Genomic DNA, 21,513 nt, shown 5'->3' with positions numbered 1-21,513 from the left:
CCCCCCTGGGGAAGACCTAGTCAGGCTCTTTTGGTGCTGGTTTCATTCCCAGTTTGCCCAGTGTGTCACCATGGAAAAGGATCTTTGATTTCTAATTGCTCTGTCAGAAGACTTGATCCACACCCTGTATCCTGCTTCTTTCCGTGACTCACAGCATGGGAATTTTACATGACATTGGAATGGGCTCTGTGTATATGTGGTCACAGGTCAAAACTAAGTCTCAGATTGCATAGGAAGCTCTAAGTAAGTCTTTCTCATCTTGGATACTATACTTTCTACCAGATACACTTAGAAGACCCTTACCCAGTGTAAGTTAGAGTTTCCCTCCAGTCCTTACCTGGTGCAAGATATTTTGACTCTCCATCCAATCCTATTTAATTTATGAAGCTTTATAAAGCATGAAGTGACAGTTGAAAAAAAATCTGGCTGCATAAATACATGTTATTTCAGGATGATATTTCTCCTGAGGTTTTAGATAATAAATCAACCTATTCTGGGTTTGAAATAGAGTAAAGCACCTTATAACCCTTAAATTTTAACTCATCTCTTTGAGCATGACTGACTCAACCACTGCTTCTTCTTTAGCCTCAGTTTCTGTGGTGGTGATGTTCCTTGGCAGATCAAGATGTCAGAGCCTAAGCACGTGGTGTTTGTTCACACTGGGCAAACAAGGGAGAACTAAAAGTGAATTTAGGCAAAAGTCTAGTAATAATTGATGAATAACGGAACTGTCAGGGTATAGAAGGCACTCTATTTAGAAACCCTGACAACATCTACAGTTGCAGTACTGTGAAAATGTTTCCCCGGTTGGTCTGCATCAATGACTATGAACAACATGCTAGGTCAGTGCTTCAGAAGTCAGTGTATGATTACTACAGGTCTGGGGCAAATGATCAGGAGACCTTGGCTGACAATATTACAGCATTTTCCAGGTAAGAAATTGGTTATTAAAATTTATTATGAAATTTGTCATCGTGTGTTAGTAGAAAGATTGCATACAAAAAATATCCACTTTTGTATACATAGTATCATATTAGAGGAATTTGTGTATAAAAGAGAGGGAAACACTTCAGGGATGATAAGATGGCCTCTTAAAATATTTTTTAACATTATATTTATTTGAGAGAGAGACAGAGAAAAAGAGAGAGAGAAAAAGAGAGAGGGGGAAAGAGAGACAGACTGGCCCATAGAGAATGGGTGCACCATGGCTTCCAGCTACTACAAATGAAATCCACACAGATGTGTCACCTTGTGTACCTGACTTACATGGGTGCTGGGAAATCAAACCTGAACCTGGGTCCTTAGGCTTCACAGGCAAGCAGCTTAACCAATGAGCTATCATTCCAACCCAATTCTTAAAATATTTAAAATTATTCAAAATCTGGGCATCTTGAACAATTTATAACTAAGACAACCTTACCTTGTCTTACTTCCATATGATCATTTATTTAGCTACTGGTAGAAACATTCATAAAGTCTGTTGGTGCCATTTTCTTTTCCTCTGCGAGTACAGTGAGTGCTTCTGGGTGGTGCAGGAAAGTAGCATTACTTGCATGACAGCCATCAATCCTGCTTGCATGCTAGATAAGATTATTGCCTCCCTTGTTCCCATCCTGTTGGCTTCCCATGTTGTCATTCATTTTGAATACGGTTGTCTAAATATTCACTTTAAATTTCAGTTTGTCTACGTGGCATTAATCTTTCAACCCTGCTGGTTCATCTTTCCTTCAAGATTCTTCATCTCGTTTTCCTAATTAACTTTCCCCTGACTTTCATATTTCAAAGCATAGAATGGTGTCACAGTTTGTTTTCTGTTTGTAGTAAAAACAAGATGTGCAATAGCTGTAAAAGAGTGTTCTCAGCTGCTCAGGGCAGCCTTCATCACCCTGTATTCTTCCAGTTTTGCCCATCGTCTGTTATAGTGCCGAGAAATAGCAGTGCTGCTGTAAGTCCTCGTACATGGTGATTCAGTAGAGGTTTTAGAAAACAAGGAGGTAAAATTTGCCTTTCTTTTTAACTTCCTTCTTTGGTGTACACCAGAATTACTTTTCTATCTAATTTAGGAGAGGTGAAATCCAGGAAGTCTTTGGCTGGCAGCACTGGCTCATCACAAGTCAGTGGTAAAACCCGAGGATGGTGAGGGTTGGAGAGCGGAGTGTCTCCTCAGCAGCCCCCACTGCCACCAAAATCCTTTGACTTCAGCTTTCACTGAAACTCCATTGAGCTCCTGCAATTTCTTGGGAAATTGTGAAAGGGAATGTTTGCTAAGAGTAAAGAGGTTAAAGTTCTGCACTTAAAAAAAAATCCCCATTTAATATGTAGGGGTCTTCTCAAAAGTCTCTGCTCTTCTTAGATATTCCTTCTGGAGACCATGCCAGCTCTGTTTACCAGGTAAATGGGTTTTCTATGAGTACTTCCCTTAAAGAACACCTTGGCCTAAATAGGACATTATAGCCAAGGAAATTTCAAAGCTTCACAGATGCATAGGATTAGTGTCTCATCATTGTTGCTGGTAATCACATAGTACATCTCTAAGGTACCTTCATCATTTCTTAAACACCTTCTGTCTCATGCTGGTCAGTACATGAAGGACTCACTCTGAAATTTCTCCTTCTGATCCAAATAAATGCTGCAAACCATCGAACCCTTAGATAACCTGTTTTGACATAAGGTCAGGGCATTTCTAAAATGTGTATAAATTTTCTGCACTTTCCCATCTCATAAGTACAATGGAAAATCCTCTGTGGCTGCACTTATCAAAGAATACTCAATCTAACAACCACATTTTGGAGGTAGGAGGACTTGGGCTACTTATTTGAACTAGTAACTGCTGGGAGACATTTCTAGATATGCCTTGGACTCCAATATTATCATGATAAAAGAAAAGAATCACAAGAGCATGTAAAAATGAAACTACTCAGACAAATGAAATTTTCTATTGCAAATATAACAGAGATAGGGCAAATGTCAGAAGGTCAGGGTGTTTCACTCTAAATAGCCTACCTGAGTGGCATTAGTTTAAAGGATAATACTACAGCATTTCTCTTCCACATTGACTCAAACTCACTGGGTCTGCATATACTGTGTGGCTTTTTCTGAAATTTATATATGATGAAGAGGTCCACAATTTCGGTGTGCAGTAGCCCTTTATGCCATTGGAAATGGAGCTCTTCTCTTCCCTGTGGTATCAGCTATTAATGCTGACAAATGTGTGGCTTTACTTTTAATGACCAGTGGATCAAGTGGTAAAATCTTCACTATGTTGAACAGCAATAGAGACTCATGAGTATTATTCTTATGGATATAAATGTCACAATGCTTCTCAGTTAATATGTTAAATAGATGCTGAAGTTGCTTTCTGAATCATTTGTTTTACATTTTTGAAGAAGTTAAGTTGAAGAACCTGGAATTTTGTGCAATTGTTTTGTAGGACTTAAACATTAATTTGGAGTGTTCAGTTGGTGTGACTATTCAGCACATGGCTTGAAAAAGTCAGGTAACTTGCGAATGTCTTCAGAGAGAAGTTACCTTTTTGGTAGAGGAATATTGCTTGATTGATTATTTAGAACTGAACTCTTGTATGGATGTAAAGCATGGGCAGAAAGTCCTGCTGGAACATTCCTCTTTTCACCTGCTTCCTTAACTCATTTTCTACCTATTCAAAAATACTGATTATCCCATTGATTAATGTTCTCCGTCCATCTTCACAACATTTCCCCACATTGTTGGCTTTGTAATGACACAGTATAAGGTTATGTTAAGGCATAGTGGGTGAGGTTTGGAAAGCTATAGAAATGATCGGGCCAATTACTGTCATTAGTATTTGGAAGACGTACACTTTTTCTACCCACTATCTTTATTTAATTTTGCCCGGGAATTGCATTTCATGCACTGGCAGACAAGTCTCTGTAACATCTCAGAACAGAAAATGATATTTATGGGAAAACAAGGGCTCGTGGTTATTAAGGAGACTGCGCCACCACGTGGAGGAACACAGGCTGCTGTCTCCAGATGGAAAGATTGAGCCATGGCTTATAAATGGAAATGTGACATTTAAAAATCCACGTGTGCACATACACAGACACACATACATGCATGCACGTACCACAGCTGATGCCCTACAGCTTTGTGTGTTCTGTTCATAAAAGCGCTCATTGTTCCTTCATCCCTAAGTAAATATTCATGCCTTCCAAGGTTGCCATACCAGTGGCTGTTATTAAAACCTCTTTTATTCATCCTAATAACACACTTAGAGATGATTGGTAATAAAAGCTCTCTTGAAGGCTCTTACATCTCCAGCTTCGAAGTGGAGATCAAAGCGTCCTACTGTGAGGGTCAGGTGGAGAAGAAAAGACTTCCAGAAACAGAGCATGTGGTGTGACATAAAATAATGACAATTATGATGTCCAAAGGAATAACATAGAAATCACACAGTAAAACTTCTTTATTATATTGTTCAGGGACTGGAGGTTTTTGCTTTATTATGTGACCACTGTTAGTTTACAGACTCTTAAAGCAAAATTTCTGCTACAGGAAATGTGATTCAGTGAAGGGCTTTTTATTTCTTGCTTTATCCTTGCCTAAGTCATACTTAGCTTTGTTTACTTTAAAATAGTTCAGTCTCTCTGAAGGTAGAGTTAAATCCAGAAAGTGAGATGTGAGTGTTGGTTAGGTCTTTGTGTGTATGTCTGTACACAGTGATTACATTAATTCTTCTTAAAATAAGGCAGTATTTACTTTAAATCATTTACTAGTGAGGAACATAGTGAACCCGAACAAGTAGGAGATATATATTTTGTTGACAGGAAAAAGAAGTTGTTTTCCTATAATCTTTTTAGTTAATATTTGTTTTTGGCTTAATGATGATTTTTTTTATTTCAGTATAGAATAATTACAGAATAAGTCATACAAAATTATTTAGTCTAAAAAAATCTTTAAATAAAATTGTTAGTTTCTATTAATTATTTAAAACTTGTAATTCATTCATTTACATATTTGTGTGCATATGTATGTGTATGGTGGGAACATATGTGTCTCTTTGTATCCAGCTTTATGTGGGTGCCGGGGAATCAAACTCAGGCTAATGAGCTTTGCAAGCAAGTGCCTTTAATCATTAAACCATCTCTCCAGCTCTCCTTTTAGTACTTTTAGTAAAAATATTTAAGTAACAAATAAAATCCCCAACTCATTCCTAATCATCATTCTTTAGTGGATAAGCATTTAGTTGAAGGACCTTGAAGAAGGCAAATTATAATCTTAAAAATAAATTCCTCTAGCTACTGAGCTACTGTCTATTACAGAAAGCAAAAAAGTATATGTAACCTATTTTCTTAAACTCAAATCTACCTATTATGTGTTTGTGTGACATTTTCAGAATGGCCTAGGAAAAGTAAAATAAAATCTACATTCATTCTCCCAACCACCTATAGCAGAATATTCATCATGACACTGTGTATAGTCACTATAACATAGAACCATCCAAATGTTCTTTAGCTTGGGAATGGTTTAACAATAGCAGGACTCATGTGTGGTGGAATGAAATTCACCAGTGCAAAGGCACATAGGACTGACAAACCCAGTCAGCACCATGGTGAGTACCGACCACATTACAGTTCCCAGAAGGAGTCAGGCTCCAAAGCTACCCATAGGCCGTAAATCCATGCATATGATAGTCTTTAAAGGCAAATTGTGAGGACAAACAAAACAGTCCAGTGGCTGTCAGATGACTGAGGTGAAATTTGGGCATGAGTGAAGTGTTCTAATTTTGATTGCCTTCGCTATTAAACCACTATGTCTGTCTGTCTGTCTGTCACAATTCCAAGAACTGAGTACATTGCATAGATGAAATATTCTTCCTGTTAGCTATGTGTTAGTGAAATTTGCTTAGGAATTCATTGTCGTTTTTCTTACATTTAAAAATTTTAACTGATGCACACAAAATGAAAGTAATGTATGTTAGTGGAATAATAGCATGTAATCTTCTACACAGGTATACACTATTTAATGTTTATGATCATCAGATTGCTTCCCATGCCAATAAATATTAAAATTTCATGTTTTCCTTTAGTGTTATAAAAAGTAATTTGCATAATTAAAAATACAATTTTTTTCTCTTTTTAGTTTACTGCAACTGTTAAAGTTTTGGCTATACATTTAACATTCTAAAGTTGTCAATTTTTAAAAAATTCTAGATGGAAGCTCTACCCGCGGATGCTCCGGAATGTTGCTGACATCGATCTGTCAACTTCTGTTTTAGGACAGAGAGTCAGCATGCCAGTATGTGCCGGGGCAACAGCCATGCAGTGCATGGCGCATGTGGATGGGGAGCTGGCTACTGTTAGAGGTAGGAAGGAGTCCTCCGCACCAAGGCAGTAGGGGGCTAACAGTGGCTCCCTTCCTACATGAGCCAAATGAATACTTCCTTGGATGCTTTTGTATTCACAAAGCCTATATCCATTGGATCTACCTTTAAAATTACTCTTCTTGAAGTTTTTACTTTTTGGATCTGGGCATGACACACTGCTTTGGGTTTTCTCAGCTATAAAGTGGGGATATAAATAGTTGTCTCATTGGTTTACTTGAGGATTGTACCTATGCCTCCAAAAATATTTCTTGCATTATGAATAATATAAACATCTTTAAAAGGAATGGTCTGATAAATGGCTCACCCACAACCATAGGTAGGTACTGGCGGAAGTGGGATACAACCAAGTGATACCTTTCTTCATAGATCTGCTCCTTCCAAACTCAAGTGATTTTCATACTAAAGGGGAAAGCCCAACGAACTGATTGGTTCTGGTTTTTTCCATGGCTTTAGGATGTGGTTATATTTTATGGATGGGTTATATTGCCAGTAGAGAATTTCCAGCTATCTCAGAAGGAAGCAAAGAGAAAAGAAAATATGATGTAAAGAAGTTTCTTTCCATGGCTAATATATGAATGTCCTAGTTGCCTAGCAATGATGAACATTTAAAAAGCTGTGCATAGATATCTTCACATTTTGCTTTAGAAACTCATAGAAAACTTTGTAATGAATTCTCCTTGACATCTTTGGATGATAATCAGGGCAGAGAATGAAGGCCAAGAGAACATAAAATAAATACTATTTTATTGTGTTTTGGTTTGAGAATGAAGGATCTCATGGATTTACATTACTCCTTGAAATGATTGCCACAGAATTCTGCCAGGAACATCAAAATTCTGCCATGGAACAAAGAGGTTATATGGCACAGGCTTAGGCCAGGGACTGGCAGTTTTGGGAATACAGTCAGGTAAGAAGCTTTAGATATTTGGGGCATTTTATTGCAATCCAAAAACGGAGTAGGAAAAGGAAAAGTTGGGAGTGAGGGATATGCTAATTGGGTATTCAAAGGTGGGTTAAGAAGCTATAGACAACAACGAGTAAAACAAAAGTGGATAAATGAACATGTGGCTGGGAATATGGTGCATCTCAAAAAGGCACTTCTTGTAAAGCATGCTGGCCCAAATTTAATTTCTCATAATCCAGATATACTTGACCTCAAAAATGGCACAAGCATCTGGAATTCAGTTGGCAGTAGCAAGACTATCTCTCCTATCTGTCTGTCTCTGTCTTACACACACACATATACACAATTTAAAAATAAATGAGCAGGGGCTGGAAAGTTGGCTTAAGTGGTTATGTCATCTGCCTGTGAAGAACCCACATACTCCAGATTCACATGCATCTGTATTTCTTTTGCAGTGGCTATAGGCCCTTGTGCACTCATTCATATTCTCTCTCTCTCTTTTTCTCTGTCTCCCTCTCTTAAATAAATATTAAAATATTAAAAATAAAAGAAAACACAACCTGCATTAAGGAGATTGAGGTAGGAAGAATGCCATGAGTTTAAGGCCAGCCTGGTCTACAGAGTGAGTTGTAGGTCATTCTGGGCTACATTGAAACCTTGCCTCAAAATGAAAAAAACAAACAAACAAACAAAATGAACATAAAAGATTAAAACTTCAGTGTTCCAAAAATTAAGATAGCTATCAAAGGCAAATTGAAAAACAATTGAGAAAATATGTGACTGCAAAAGGTTAATACCCATCAATGTAAAGAACATTTGTTTTTGAGTACGAAGAGACAGATATAAATTAACAATAAAATGTAAATAAGAAGTTAACAAATGGAGGTATAACAATAGCCAATCAACAGACGAAAACTTTTAATTTCACTTATAAATAATTAATATATAGTCTGATGAGATTCAGAATAAATGTTCCTTTTCAACATGGATGGGAAGAGTGTAAAGTTAACTAATTTTTATAAAATTACTTTTATACTTCCAGAAATGTGAATGATATCAGTTACCTTCTAGAAATCCCCAGAAATCACTGATTATTTTGAGGAATAACTTTTTTTTAAGAATTTACATATCAGCTGTTTTTAGTAGGCTTAAAATTGGAAAGTCTGTCCCAAAATTGGAGATAGGTTAAAATTTGAGTGTATAAAGAAATAAAATTATATTTTTGTTCATTTTTATTTAGTTATTTGAGAGTGACAGAAAGAGAGGGAGAGAAAGAGGCAGATAGAGAGAAAGAGAGAGAATGGGTGTGCCAGAGCTTCCAGCCACTGCAAACAGATTCCAGACACATGCACCCCCTTGTGCATCTGGCTAATGTGAGTCCTGGGGAATCAAACCTTGAACCAGGGTCCTTAGGCTTCACAGGCAAGCGCTTAACCACTAAACCATCTCTCAAGCCCTAAAATTATTTTTTTTAATAATACAAGTAATGTTATAAGTCTCCTTTAATGTTGAGTTCTTAGCAGCCTCTGATTTTCTGCTTTGATGAGTTTTGAGTCTCCTCAGTGTCAACCACCATCTCCCTGCAGAACCTCAGAACCTCAGGCTAGCAATGAGAGCAGAACTCACTTTTTAAAATTTTATTTATTTGAGGGAGAGAAAGAGGGAGGGAAGAGAGAGAGAGCGGGAGAAAAATGAATGAAAATGGGCATGTCAAGGTCTTCAGCCACTGCAAATAAACTCCCGGCACATATGATACCTTGTTCATCTGACTTATATGGGTCTGGGGAACTGAGCCTGGATCCATTGACTTTGCAGGCAAACACCTTAACAGCTAAGCCATCTCTCTAGTCCAGAAGTCATTTTCCATCTGCCACTTCCTCTGTAATGTTTCCTGGGCCCTGGCAGATGGGGTAGAGATAACTTGGTAACCCCTCTGAGGAGAGCAGGGCACTGGAAACATAAGAGTGCAGCCTTCTGGGAATAAGACCAATTTGAATTATGTTTATATAATAAAGTTCTCTATAAAACTCAATAAAGTTATCATAGCTATTTTCATTCTCTTCTATTCATTTATTTACATGTTTGATACAGGTTCTCATTGTGTACCTCATCCTCGCCTTGAACTCATGATCCTACTGCTTCCACCTGCTGAATGCTTTAATCACATACATGCACCACCATACATGGCTGTAATTTAGTTCTTATAAAAAGTAGTCACAAGGCTGGAGAGATGGCTCAGTTGTTAAAGCACATGCCTGCAAAGCCTAAGGACCCACGTTTGATCCTCCAGGTCCTATGTAAGCCAGATGCACATGGTAGTGCATGAGTCTGGTTTGTTTGCAGTGGCTGGAGGCCCTGGTGCACCCATTCTCTCTCTCTCTTTCCCTTTCTCTCTCTGTCTTGAATATATTTTTTTAAAGCAGTCACAAACAATACATAGGTTCTAAATATATTCTGAAGATGCCTTCTGTTGTTATTGAGTGGTGAGTTTACTATTATGCTCTTCTGTTTATGTAAGAAGGAAAAATAAAATAAAAATAAATTTAAAAGAGCAGACCAAACCAGAAACCCATAAAGAGGTTGGAAACAACAAGAAGAAATAGGGAAAGCATTAGGCTGAGCTCTCCTGCTCTGATACTATGGAGGAAGAATGTGATGTTTACATGGGCCTCTTCACTGAATGTTGCTGTTACATTGTGCAAGCAGGTCGTGTTCTAGAGCTTGTTTCATAGCTGGTACATGAGTGTTTTACTCTTCTGCTCACTTTCAATGGTTCAAAGGCCAGTACTGCCTATTCTAGTGAGAATGGGCTGAAGATTAGTTAAAAATGCTCCCTTAGAAACTGAGCTGATAACTTAAGACAGGCCTATATGCCCATCATTACATCCCCTGGCACCAACCATGACTAGATGTTATTGCCCATTAGAGTCTCATTGTTAATTTTACTTTAAAAAGTCTATCACTATCACAAGTATAATGTCACTGAATCTTTAGCAAGAACAGAGCAGCATGTTATATCATTAAGCCCATATCACATGTGAGAAAATGAAGCACATGTCATAAGACTCAGATTCGTGCTTTCTGTCTCCAGAATTGGGACTTCTAACCACTTTGTGTTGCTTGAATTTCCAAAGCCCATTTAATATCTCAATTACAGTTCTCAGAAGTCATTAGTTTATAGATTTGGGTGCATGCGCAGCAGGTCCCCCATGAGATTGACATACACAATAGGCATGTGGACAAGGAGGAAAAGCAGAGGGAAATGGATGCAGTGACTCCAAGTCTGCAGAGGCATTGGAAACCACAGTGCCAGGCCATATGCGCTGACCTCAAGAATACTAGAAACCTCTGTTAAGGACTTCAGCCTTCTTAAGCTTTGCATTTGTTTTCCCACGAGTATCTGCAGGTTGTTTTGCTGTTTCATATTGCAACTAATCCTGTAGACTACTGGCCTATCACCTGATAACCAATATTCCTTGGTCAGTGGACTTTGGCTGTAGGATAATGAGTAACCTGGAAAGAAAAGGTGAGGCTCTGGGGTTGTTGCTGCTGCAACAGAGGATAACAGAGTCCTTTATTAATTCTTCCTTTCAGAATCTAAAACTTTTTGCCTGACATTTTATGTTTGTCCACAAAAGTCCACTGTTTGGTCAGCTGGGAGTAGGCCAGATCCTTTAGCCTGTAATGCAGCTATTAGTGGCTGACCACCCAGCTCCCTTGATCACAGCAGTGTAAATCTGGCTAAGGTGTCCACAAAAACTGTTTGCCCATTAACATTTTTCTCCATGAGCTGCCTTGCTCTCAGTCACTTTCCCCTTTTTCCTACTCAACTTGGACCTCTCCCAACTAAAAAGATTTGTGCTTAAATCTTATTGTCATTTCTGGCATCTTCAGGAATGTAGCTCAAGATTGAAGCTTAGTGAAGATTATAGCTAGCCATTGGAATATTGAAGCAAGGATGGAATTCTATCTACATTTAGTAGAGATTCCTTTGTGAAACTCAGAAAATCATCATGGAGATATGGAGTTATTATTTGATTTTTTTATCACCCTCAGAAAGAATATGGAAATCTCTCCTGATAGATTTCATCCTAAGGAATATTATGAAATCAATAAATATTACTGTGAAAAATTGTTTTGTCACCATTTAAACTTCTTGGCCTCTCTCCATTTCCAGGGTGATAGCCTCCAGTGAGAAACAGAGGTTGGGGCCAAGTTCAGAAGACAAAGGTTAATTTTTAGTCTTTCTAGAAAAAGTATCAAGATCATCACTGTTTGTGAGAAAAAGAGAGGGCCAATCATATTCATAGGGTATTGACTGGTGTGCATAATTAGCATGTGTATCCTGCTGTTGCCTTGACATACATTCCCTATGTGATCTTTAGAGTACAACGCCAAGGACCCTTCACCATTTCCTATCACCACAGCTGGGTATGAACTAGACCCAAGGGCAGGATTCTACACTTTAATACTGCTTCTTGATTGTACAGTACCCAACAGAACTATGCTTCATTTCATTTTAAAAGGCCAATTAATATAGGGTTGACAGAAAAATGCAGAGGGCCATTTTTTAAAAATAAATTTTAATAAGCAACAAGTTCACTTGGTACATAAGGATATAAGTAAGAGCCTTAACTCTCGTGGATTCTTGTAAACATTCATGAGATAGATGCTAGAAAAGCTGACAGAAACAGGGCATGCCACCACTTTATTTTCTTAGAGCTCCAAGTCTCAAAGTCTCTTGCTTTTACAAAATCTTTCAAGAAAGTACACTCCATTTCCACCTTAGTTGGAATGAAAAATCACTCCTTTTATTTAGCTAAAAATATTTTTGACTTTTGTCTGGACCTAAAAAATTACATTTAAAGCCAAGCTTGAAGTGTTTTAATTCTAAAGAAGGACAGAGGTGAGAAAACAGCAGTGCAAGCAGAGGGCCATGGCCATCAGGAGGGGATGGCCGGCTCTCTCCCAAAGGGGGCAGCCATGTCCTTGTTCTCGCAGACTGCTCTTGAGAGAGTGAGGAGGGAAGCCTGCCAAATCATCAAATCTCTTAAAAGAGGCCAGAAATCTCCATTTTTTATGTACAATCTCCTGTTTTTTATATGTTGGCAAATAAATCAAAATTCTCTAAAACAGTATTTGGGGCAACAATATGTGGGCCAAAGCAAATACTTTTGTGGGCAACAACTGTCCCCAGGGCTGTTCAGCTGGGGCATCTGATTTATGTGGAAATTTACCACTAACTGGTTTTGCTTCTTGTGGCAGGTCATTTTCACTCTCTAGGATTACATTTCCTCACTGATAAAGAGACCTGCTTAAGCGAGGCCAGTGGTTTGTATAGTAAGTCCCAAAGGGCTCAGGGTTGTTCTAAGGGATCCTAGAGAATTTAGCTGTCACTGAGCACATAGCTGCTATGTTGCACTAAAGTTCAAAGGAAAGAGTTCTACTTCAAAAACAAAAATATGGTAAAAATTATAACTATTAAACTTCACAAACAAAAACAGCTGGATATGGTGGCATATGTCTACATTCCCAGCACACAGGAGACCGAGGCAGAAGGATTGCTGTGAGTTCAAAGCCAGGAGGGGCTACATAGCTCCATGCCAACCAGGACTGCATAGTACGATGCTGTCAAAAAACAAAACAAAACAAAACAAAATACACCATAGAGCTGGATACATCTGAGTTCTGCTTTAGACCTAACATTGTAGAGGCTGAGACAGGAGATAGCAGTGACTTTGAGGCCAGCCTGAGGCCACAGAATGTGCTACAGGTCACGAAGCTTAGTGAGAATCTCCTTTGAAAAACAAAACAATGAAAACCAAACAAGAACCAGGAGGAAATGTCCTATAAGAGTAAGTGATTTTGATACTTTTGAAAATGATAGATGGTTTTTCTACATTTAAAATTTCATGAATTACCAAATGAAAGAAAGCTCAACTATATAGATGCCCTTTCTTCATTTTCTGATATTTTACCTTTGTCTACTATATTATATGTCAGCAGGCGGATGAGGCAGGAGATGAGGTGGGAGTGAGCATTTGATTTCTGTTTCTTATATTACATTCTTGAGATGTAGGATAGGAATCAGATGCATACTTACCTTTGCATCTTGGTCATTTAGTAAATATTACATAAATTCAAAAATTGGCCCCTCCAAATGTAGAAACGATAGCCAATGCTTATTGAGTACTTCATGTTTCCCAGGCAATTCCCACTACATTCTTCTAGTTGGCACAGTTATTCCCAAATATAATGAGCTATAATGAGGAGCTTGAAGGTCATCCCCATCTATATTATAGGATTTGTCATTGAAATGTTATTTTAATAGTTTTATCCTTTTAATTTTAAGAAGATGAAATATATGACAGAAAATGAAACTCAGAAATATGAATGTTCTATAAAAATTAGGAGCATATGTAAGAAATCTTGAATTATAAATCAAAAAAATCAAAGTTTCTATAGCTGTTATGAAGTGAATTGACTACACAGATTGTATATATATTTATGTATGAATGAAAAATATTTACTCAATATTTTAATAATTGTCAAAAGACATGATATTTAATGTGAATTGTTTCCAACCTAATGATACATGTATTTGGGGCTCCATTTATTTTTGTTTTGAAATTTTTGTCCCTAATATTCTTCAGGGGAGAATATAAAATTATTTTTACAGGTCTTTCATATATTGAAAGAATTAGAAATAATGAACATAAATTACTAGCTGATAAAACAGGTGGAATTGTGTGGCTTTATTTCAGTCATGTTGAACGAGTGCTGTGCGGCTCCATGCTCTGCTTTATGCCCTGCAGCCATGATTAAACTTTACTTTGTCTTCCATGGAGTTACTTCATCTTTTTTTTTTTCCTCTTCCTTGCTTTTAAAATGGGAAATAATTTAAAAAAATAAATGCTCATTTATTCTTTTATTTCTGACTTGTTATGTGGACAAGTGCCACGTGAGGGAGTACTGGGACCTCATTTAGAGAAAAATTAAAACCCACCTAATGCGTTCCAGGAATGCTCAGTATATTAGCAAATTCTTATTAAACTGTCCAAAAAAGAGAAGAGTTTGAAAAGAAATCCCTGCCCCTGCATGCAATTAGAGGATACCACACAGGATTTGATGGGCCATAAAACCATTACATCTAAACACTTTCTCTTTGAGCCTAAAAGGGCAGAACATTCCAAAGTGAAGTTTTGGGGATTCGGCTATGATCTGGCCACCTATTAAGGTGCAGGTGGAAGAGACTTCCTGGTAACACAAAGAGTCATGCAAACCCCAAGAATGAATTAGGATGTAGGTGAGAGCTCTAGCTGTCGAATTTTCTGGATTTGCTAAGATTAAGTGATCAGCTTTAACACTGACTGAAAGAGCATTCAGCAGAAAAAAAACAAAAAAAAACAAAAAAAAAAAAACTATCATTTCCTTTACTTCCAACCCAAATGGTGTCGTTTTGAAAGTTTTATTGATTTATATATTTATGTGTTGCAGCAGGCAACCGAGGAGATATACATTGCTGCATTCCTCCTAGGAAAATATCCCCATTGTTCTTAACTTTCCCCAATCCATGCAAAATAGTGAGCATGTTTTAAGACTCTTTCATTCCTTCAAAAGTGTCTTATACATCCTGTCTAATGGTTGGGCTGTATACCCCTGTCATTCTCAGGGCAGATGTACAAAGTCATTGTCTTTGTCATTGTCAGTAAAGGCAAAGGAACCCCTTGAATAAGGCCTCTCCCATAGTAGACAGAGTTTAATGCAAGTCTGTTTCACTCTGAATTCTGACCTAGTTGTTTGTCATTGCCCAGTATTTTCTGCACTTTAACCATTAAGAAGCAAATTTAGGAATAAAGGAGAATTAATTGCCTAAAGCTTTGCCCAAATTATGTTACCTAAATATTTAGAAGAGAATGCCTAAAAAAAAACAAAAAAACAAAAATCCAAACAGATAACTAGTAGTCCACACTGTTTTTATATTTGTTTCAACCAGTTTTAGCTTAGTTTTGTGATTTGAATCTGCTTTCCAGCAACCAAAACTGGTGAAGGAGACACATGAGTTAATATACTGAGTCAACTGACCTCTAAGCTCAGCAAGCCAGGACATTGCATTGTTGTCAGCTCTGATGTTCCTGAGGGTCATGGGAGCTATAACTCACTGTTACTGCTGAGCATAGCAAGAAATTATCATTTGGCATATTGCTAGCCTATAAAAGATCAACATTCAAAATTTGAAGTATGGTTTCTTCTAAATACACATTTGTTTCCTTATATCCTAAAACTGGAAATAGTAAGTTGGCCTACTATAAGTTGAAGATTACATGTATGAGGTGTGTAATTCCTCTCTGAAAATATTTATGAACATTATAATTGCATTTTGTCTAAAATGGATTCAATGATCAAATCACTTTAATGAAGTTAAAATTTATTTTTCAAAGATGGCTATTAAAACTTTCAACCAAGCTGTGTTAAAGATCAACATCAAGTGGAATATGATAACAAGGACTTTACACCAAAATGTAATCAATCAAGTCACTTTGTAGAGTTGCACGAAATTATTTCTGTGAGTTTTTAGTAAGAAGCAAAGAACAGAAATGTGTCCTAACACTGAGGCTGTTAAGCTGTGAGAACTTGACTGAGGTCCTCAGGTATAAATTGATGCTCCTCAAACTATCCTTAAGAGAAAAGCATCTTACCCTGCAGTATGTCAGGACCCAAATAGTCAGACTACAGGACAGTCACCTGAGAAGCACTGCAATCTAGGTGATGCTGTATTTTGTTAGTGTCCCACTCTAGAGACCAAGTGGAAGCAAGGCAGGGAGGTGTAAGATGTCGCTGGGACTCACTGTTTCTTACAGATGCTTCCTTGTGGTCTTAAAGAGGTTTCAGGGTCAAGGGCAATGTGGTGTGATCACTGCAGAATGTACTGCTCCAGACTCAGACTATGAAACTTCATGTGAACACTAAAATTCAGCCTGGCTTCCTGGCCTTTCTTAAGAGTGCTTCAATTAGTTCAGTTCACTACATGAAAAACAAACAAACAAACAGTAATTTGACCACTTTTAACTATTTCAAGCACAATTTGTTCTGCACTTAGATTAATTGCTTGAGAATTTTACTTTTGTAGGTTCTCTTAGTAGTGATTTTAGACATTCTTACAACATTGTGTTTTTAACAAACTTGTGTAACTAGTTTCTGCACAATGACAGGCTGACATACGCAATGGATGTTACAGTGAACACTTATGCAAACACTTCGGCCTGTCAGACCTCGAGTATAGAGCCACACAATGACTGGATACTTTGTCACTGCATAGTTTCCCTATTACACAAGGACTTCCTGTATAAATGACAAAATTCATTTTTCCAACACAATTATTTCCAGTGCATCTGTTATAGTGACTAAGTTTTGTAGGAGCTTTATAATCAAGTACACTTTTAAAATGTCTTAAAACTTTTGGGTAACTCCTTTCTCTCTCCCTTCCTCCCTCCTTCCCTTTTTTCCTTTCTTTTTCCTTTAAACATGTAACTTTGGAAACTCAGTGCTATGCTCAAAGATGTCACTTGAATTCAAAGGAACACATTGTTGAACTGTTCTGCTCTAGTATGAGTACATTACAAACTCACAGAAATTAATATTCCACTTGGTCCCATTGGTAAATACTATTTTTTCCTCTGGTGAGGTAGGGATGGAAGTCACTGTGGATGGGTATGAGGTCTGTCATCATGCTTTTGACTGATGACTGGCATGCTATTTGCAAGGTTGACTTGATGCTAACATTTGGAAGCTATTCAAAACTTGGTAAATTGTACCTTATCAGCTCTGAGTAAGCTCTCTCTCTTTTTCTTAATTTTGGTCATTTTAATTTTGATCCAATAGGATTGAATCTGAAATCTGGAAGCTGGGGAAATCATGGGCAAGTGACTTTACAAAATACATTTAGTTATGGTTGTGTTGAGGGGTTTTCACCCTAATGATTTTAAGTTTCTTGACTCTTAAAAGTAGTGAAGGGTGAACAAGTGAGCAAATGTGGCCTGTGAAACCATGCTTTTGTCCAGTCTCCACCAACAGACAGCAAAACTGCCTCAACAGAGCATGGGTGGTCACTGACAAGGCATGTGACAGCCACTGCCCACTTTGCCATCACTGGTCAGTTTCTGCCTTTCATTTTCTATAAAATCTGTCTTTGAAGATGATCAAAAGTATTCCACTTAACTGACAAGCGTTCCTATGATAAGAGTTCCTATGAACATATACATGAAGCACTAAAATCACTTGGGAGCTTAAGGGAAATGCACAATATCAAGACTCCCTATGGGCTACTTGGACATAATCTGAGTTTCCTCAACATCCCAACAGTTTCTGTGACATCAAGCTTGAGAATAATCTGATAGAACCTGTGAAGAAAGTTCTTAATGGTTCCCAAAGGTATAGTTATATCCTTGAATATGGAACAGGCCTGGATGTAGAAGAAACTCATTCCTTTCTGAAGACCCTAAGACTTCCCAGTCTTTGTGGAATCTTCCAATTTCAGAGTAAGCACCAGAAGTAATGAGGGGATAAGTCAACTCTAGTCAATGAGAGAGGTGAATTTTTGAATTTTCAAGTAAAGACCTGGCCTGCACAGGCTTAGCATATAATCACCTAAAATGTAAGCACATGACAGCTTTCCTATCTTCACTCCTCCATACCCATATTGTCTGAACCAAATATGTATGTTTGCATTGATGCTTGATATGAAGAAGTTGCCCACATCCAAAAGCACAATTTAATTCCTCAGCCATAGGGTGGATACTGACTATCCATGATGATTTCCAAGGATATTTACCTGTTCCAGCTTCCTTAAGTTACTGGGCACTGGAGCTTAGGGTTTGTATAATGCCCAGAGGTAGCTCCATTCAGATCTGAACTGATATAAAAATCCGTTGACCATCTGCTGAACATTGGTCTAGTGAGACAGAGCCACACTCACTGAAGATAAAGACTCTTGTAGTACTGTCACACCCTAGTGTATGCAATTAAAAATTTAATTTAAAAAGCTTCATTATGACTGAGTATAGGGAAGCTTTCACTTTGTAACCCTGAAAACACTAATTGTTTCCCTTTGGGTCATTTTTTTCGTATTGAATCAAGTACCTCAGATACTATTTATAATAGCCCCCTATTAGATGTATTGTTTGCTAATATCTTAACCCAGTCAACATGTTCTTGCTTCACTTGATAATTGTTTTCTGTATTAATGCTTTATAGTTTGATGCAATCCCTTAAAATATGAAAATTGTAACACATGATCATGTAATCCTACCCCCAAATAAGTATTGGAATTGAAACTGCTAAGGTAAAGATACATTTTCATTCCCATGTTGATTTCACCACTATTCACAATAGCCAATATAGCAACCTAATCATCCATCACCAGATGAATAAATAAGGAAATTATGGTGTGACCATACAATGGAATATTAGACAGCCTAGAAAAGAAATAAATTCTATTGTCCTCAATCCATGGATGGAACTGGAATAAAATAAAGCACACACAGAAAACCAAATACTATGTGACATCATTGTCTGTGGAACCTGTCAATCTCATGAAAATAGAAAGGATAATTTCCAGAATCTGGGGTGGGGAAGAAGGACAGAACAGGAATATGTTGGTCAGATGCTACAAAGTTTCAATTAGACTGGAGGAAAAAGTGGTAGTGAACCACTGCACTGCATGTAACCACATTCAATACTGAAACATATTTCTATTTTTTTTTTTTTTAGTTTTCTAATGCTGGTGATTAAACTCAGAGCCTTGTACATGATAATCAAGTACTGTACTGAGCTACATCTCCAACTACAAGTAATAGATTTTGAATGTTCTTATCATGAAAATTAAGTTGGATATGTTATTTAGCATGACTGAATATTGTAATCATTATTACTTGTCATTTGAAATATATAGAAATTGATATATTAAAAGAACAAAAATATTGCCACAAGAAGCTATGGGAAAGGTTAATGTATAATAATGTTAAACAAAACTCTGGTCTTGAGCAAAATTATAAATAAAATCACAGCTATCTCATAGTTTTTGTTCTACCTGGCCTTAAGAATCCTTCTACCCAGCTATTTGCAGTTGTGTGCTCTAAAGCATATAGACATTGTTTGAAAACCTTGTCACAAATACCCATCCATCAGTGCTTAAGGCATTTTGCAGTTGGAATGTGCCTCATAGATGGCAAAACTGGGATTGTAATCTGGGCCTTGAACCTATGATCCTCCATTGCCCTTCTGAGATGCCAGTGTTATCTCCCAAGTCATAGACATAGTTTTGTCTTTAGTACTTATGTACCTGTGACAATGTCAGTGCCTTTTTGAAAATGATATGCTTGTTCTGAATTTTCTCTAGAGCAATGGTAAGTGCTGTTGCTTGTAAATCAAGAAGAGAAAGAAATGCCAAATATATTAATAAAGTCTGAATAAAGCCAGTGCATCAAAGGTTTTTTGGGGGGGCATGGTAGTGCATACTTGAAATTCTAGCACTAAGGTGGAAAAGGACCCTCATCTGTATTAGGATAGCCTGGAATACACCAAGTTATAAGTCAAGCTACAGTATGATATAGGACTCTATCTCAACAAAAATAGCAAACAGACAGACATTAGAGATCTATTCTTTCAGTTGTATCTTAGGAAATTATAAGAGGGGATGAGAAAGGAAAGTTCTGGGCTGTTACTAGAGCTCAATGGTCATTCATTTGATGGTATGCATTCTTAGATGTGTTATCTTTAGGATGTGTTTTCAACCTCGGAACTGCATCAGAAACCTTCACTCTAGGTAAGAGCCAGGCTGTGCTTTCACAATACAGCTGAGAGCTGTACTTCCCAGGTGTGCTAGAAAAAAAGCACATCTTGGCGTTTTCTGTTCTCACGTGGTGAATAGGCACATAGTGTGCAGAAATAAAAGTGGGATCCTGTCCTTTGTAGAATGGCATCTGATGGTTCTTGACTTTGAGGGTGGGAGGTCAGAGATTCAAATTTCACAGGGAGAGTCAAACTGAATAGAAGGATGAAACACATATATGCTTCCAAGCCCTGGACTAACAATGCCTGACCCTGCTAAGATACTTATAAAATTTTAAAGGTTATAATTTTTATCTCCAAAGATCAATGTGAGCTAGAAATATTTATTTTTATCTCTCAAGTAAAGGTGACATTTGAATTTTTTGTTTTGTTTTGTTTTGAGGTAGAGTCCTCACTCTAGCCCAGGCTGACCTGGAATTCACTATGGAGTTTCACGGTGGCCTCAAACTCACAGCAATTCTCCTACCTCTGCATCCTGAGTACTGGGATTAAAGGCGTGCGCCACCACTCCTGGCTGTCATTTGAAATTCTTAGCAACTAGTATAGCAAAGGACCTTGACCCATTAAAGGTGATGCTCAAGTGCTGGTCTAAGTGGAGATGCCACCCAAGGTGTTCCAGGCTTTAATAAGGTTGCTGGGTATAGAAAGCTCTGAGGCTTCCCTGAGGAATGAAGGAACTGATGACACACTGAAGCTTTTTGAACATTCAAAGGGAAATGAGGACAGAGGAAGATTTACTTTGCAGCTGTGGTTACTTACCTATTAGAATGGAAGTATTTCCATTCTTTTTGTTTTTGTTTGAGTCAAAGACACACTATAAAACTCAGGCTGGTCTTGAACTTCTATGCCTCCTTCTTCATCCTTCTGTATATTGCAGTCACAAGCACCCACATTTGGGATTATTTTAATACATGAACAAGTATAATTGCCATGCTGATGTGTTCCAGCCTAATCTCAGATCTGATCTTACTAAAATGGGCAAATCTTTTGGTCTCTCCCTAAATGGGCCTTGTACAATCCCAGACTATTTGTTTATGAAGGAAGGCACCCTGTTAAAATTAAATGGTTTGGGTGTCAGTATTATCTGTGCATTGTTTAGAGACTTCTAGTGAAATCAGGGGCATATTTTTGTAGGTTTTAATGTTCCCATTGTAGAGTTGCTGTGGAGTGTACACAGTACTTTTCATTTACCTGCATGAAGGTTCTTGGTCTACTCACTGCTTTGTGCCAATTCCCTCTGCACCTATAGCCAGGCTTCCCTCTAGATTTCAAAGTTATATGCCTTCCCAGACCTGTTGGCATGTGAGCATCCTAGGCACATGGTTAACCTACTCTTTTGGGTGTCATGGCCGTGAAATATTCAGGAAGGCTATTTATCTATGCTTGGTACCAGAGA

General features: G+C 37.7%; 1 protein-coding gene across 1 annotated transcript in view; it reads left to right on the top strand.

Moving 5' to 3' along the window:
* The first annotated feature begins 795 nt into the window (after positions 1–795).
* Hao1 (hydroxyacid oxidase 1) overlaps positions 796–21,513 on the top strand; it is a 56,595-nt gene continuing 35,877 nt past the window's right edge. The window contains exons 1-2 of the mRNA XM_004661509.2: positions 796–932; positions 6,192–6,343. Coding sequence (XP_004661566.1) covers positions 796–932; positions 6,192–6,343 — 289 coding nt within the window. The remainder of the gene's footprint in view (positions 933–6,191; positions 6,344–21,513) is intronic.

The sequence above is a fragment of the Jaculus jaculus genome, chromosome 8, assembly GCF_020740685.1.
Source record: "Jaculus jaculus isolate mJacJac1 chromosome 8, mJacJac1.mat.Y.cur, whole genome shotgun sequence".
In the NCBI taxonomy this organism is placed as follows: Eukaryota; Metazoa; Chordata; class Mammalia; order Rodentia; family Dipodidae; genus Jaculus; species Jaculus jaculus.
This window is presented reverse-complemented; position numbering and strand designations above follow the sequence as displayed.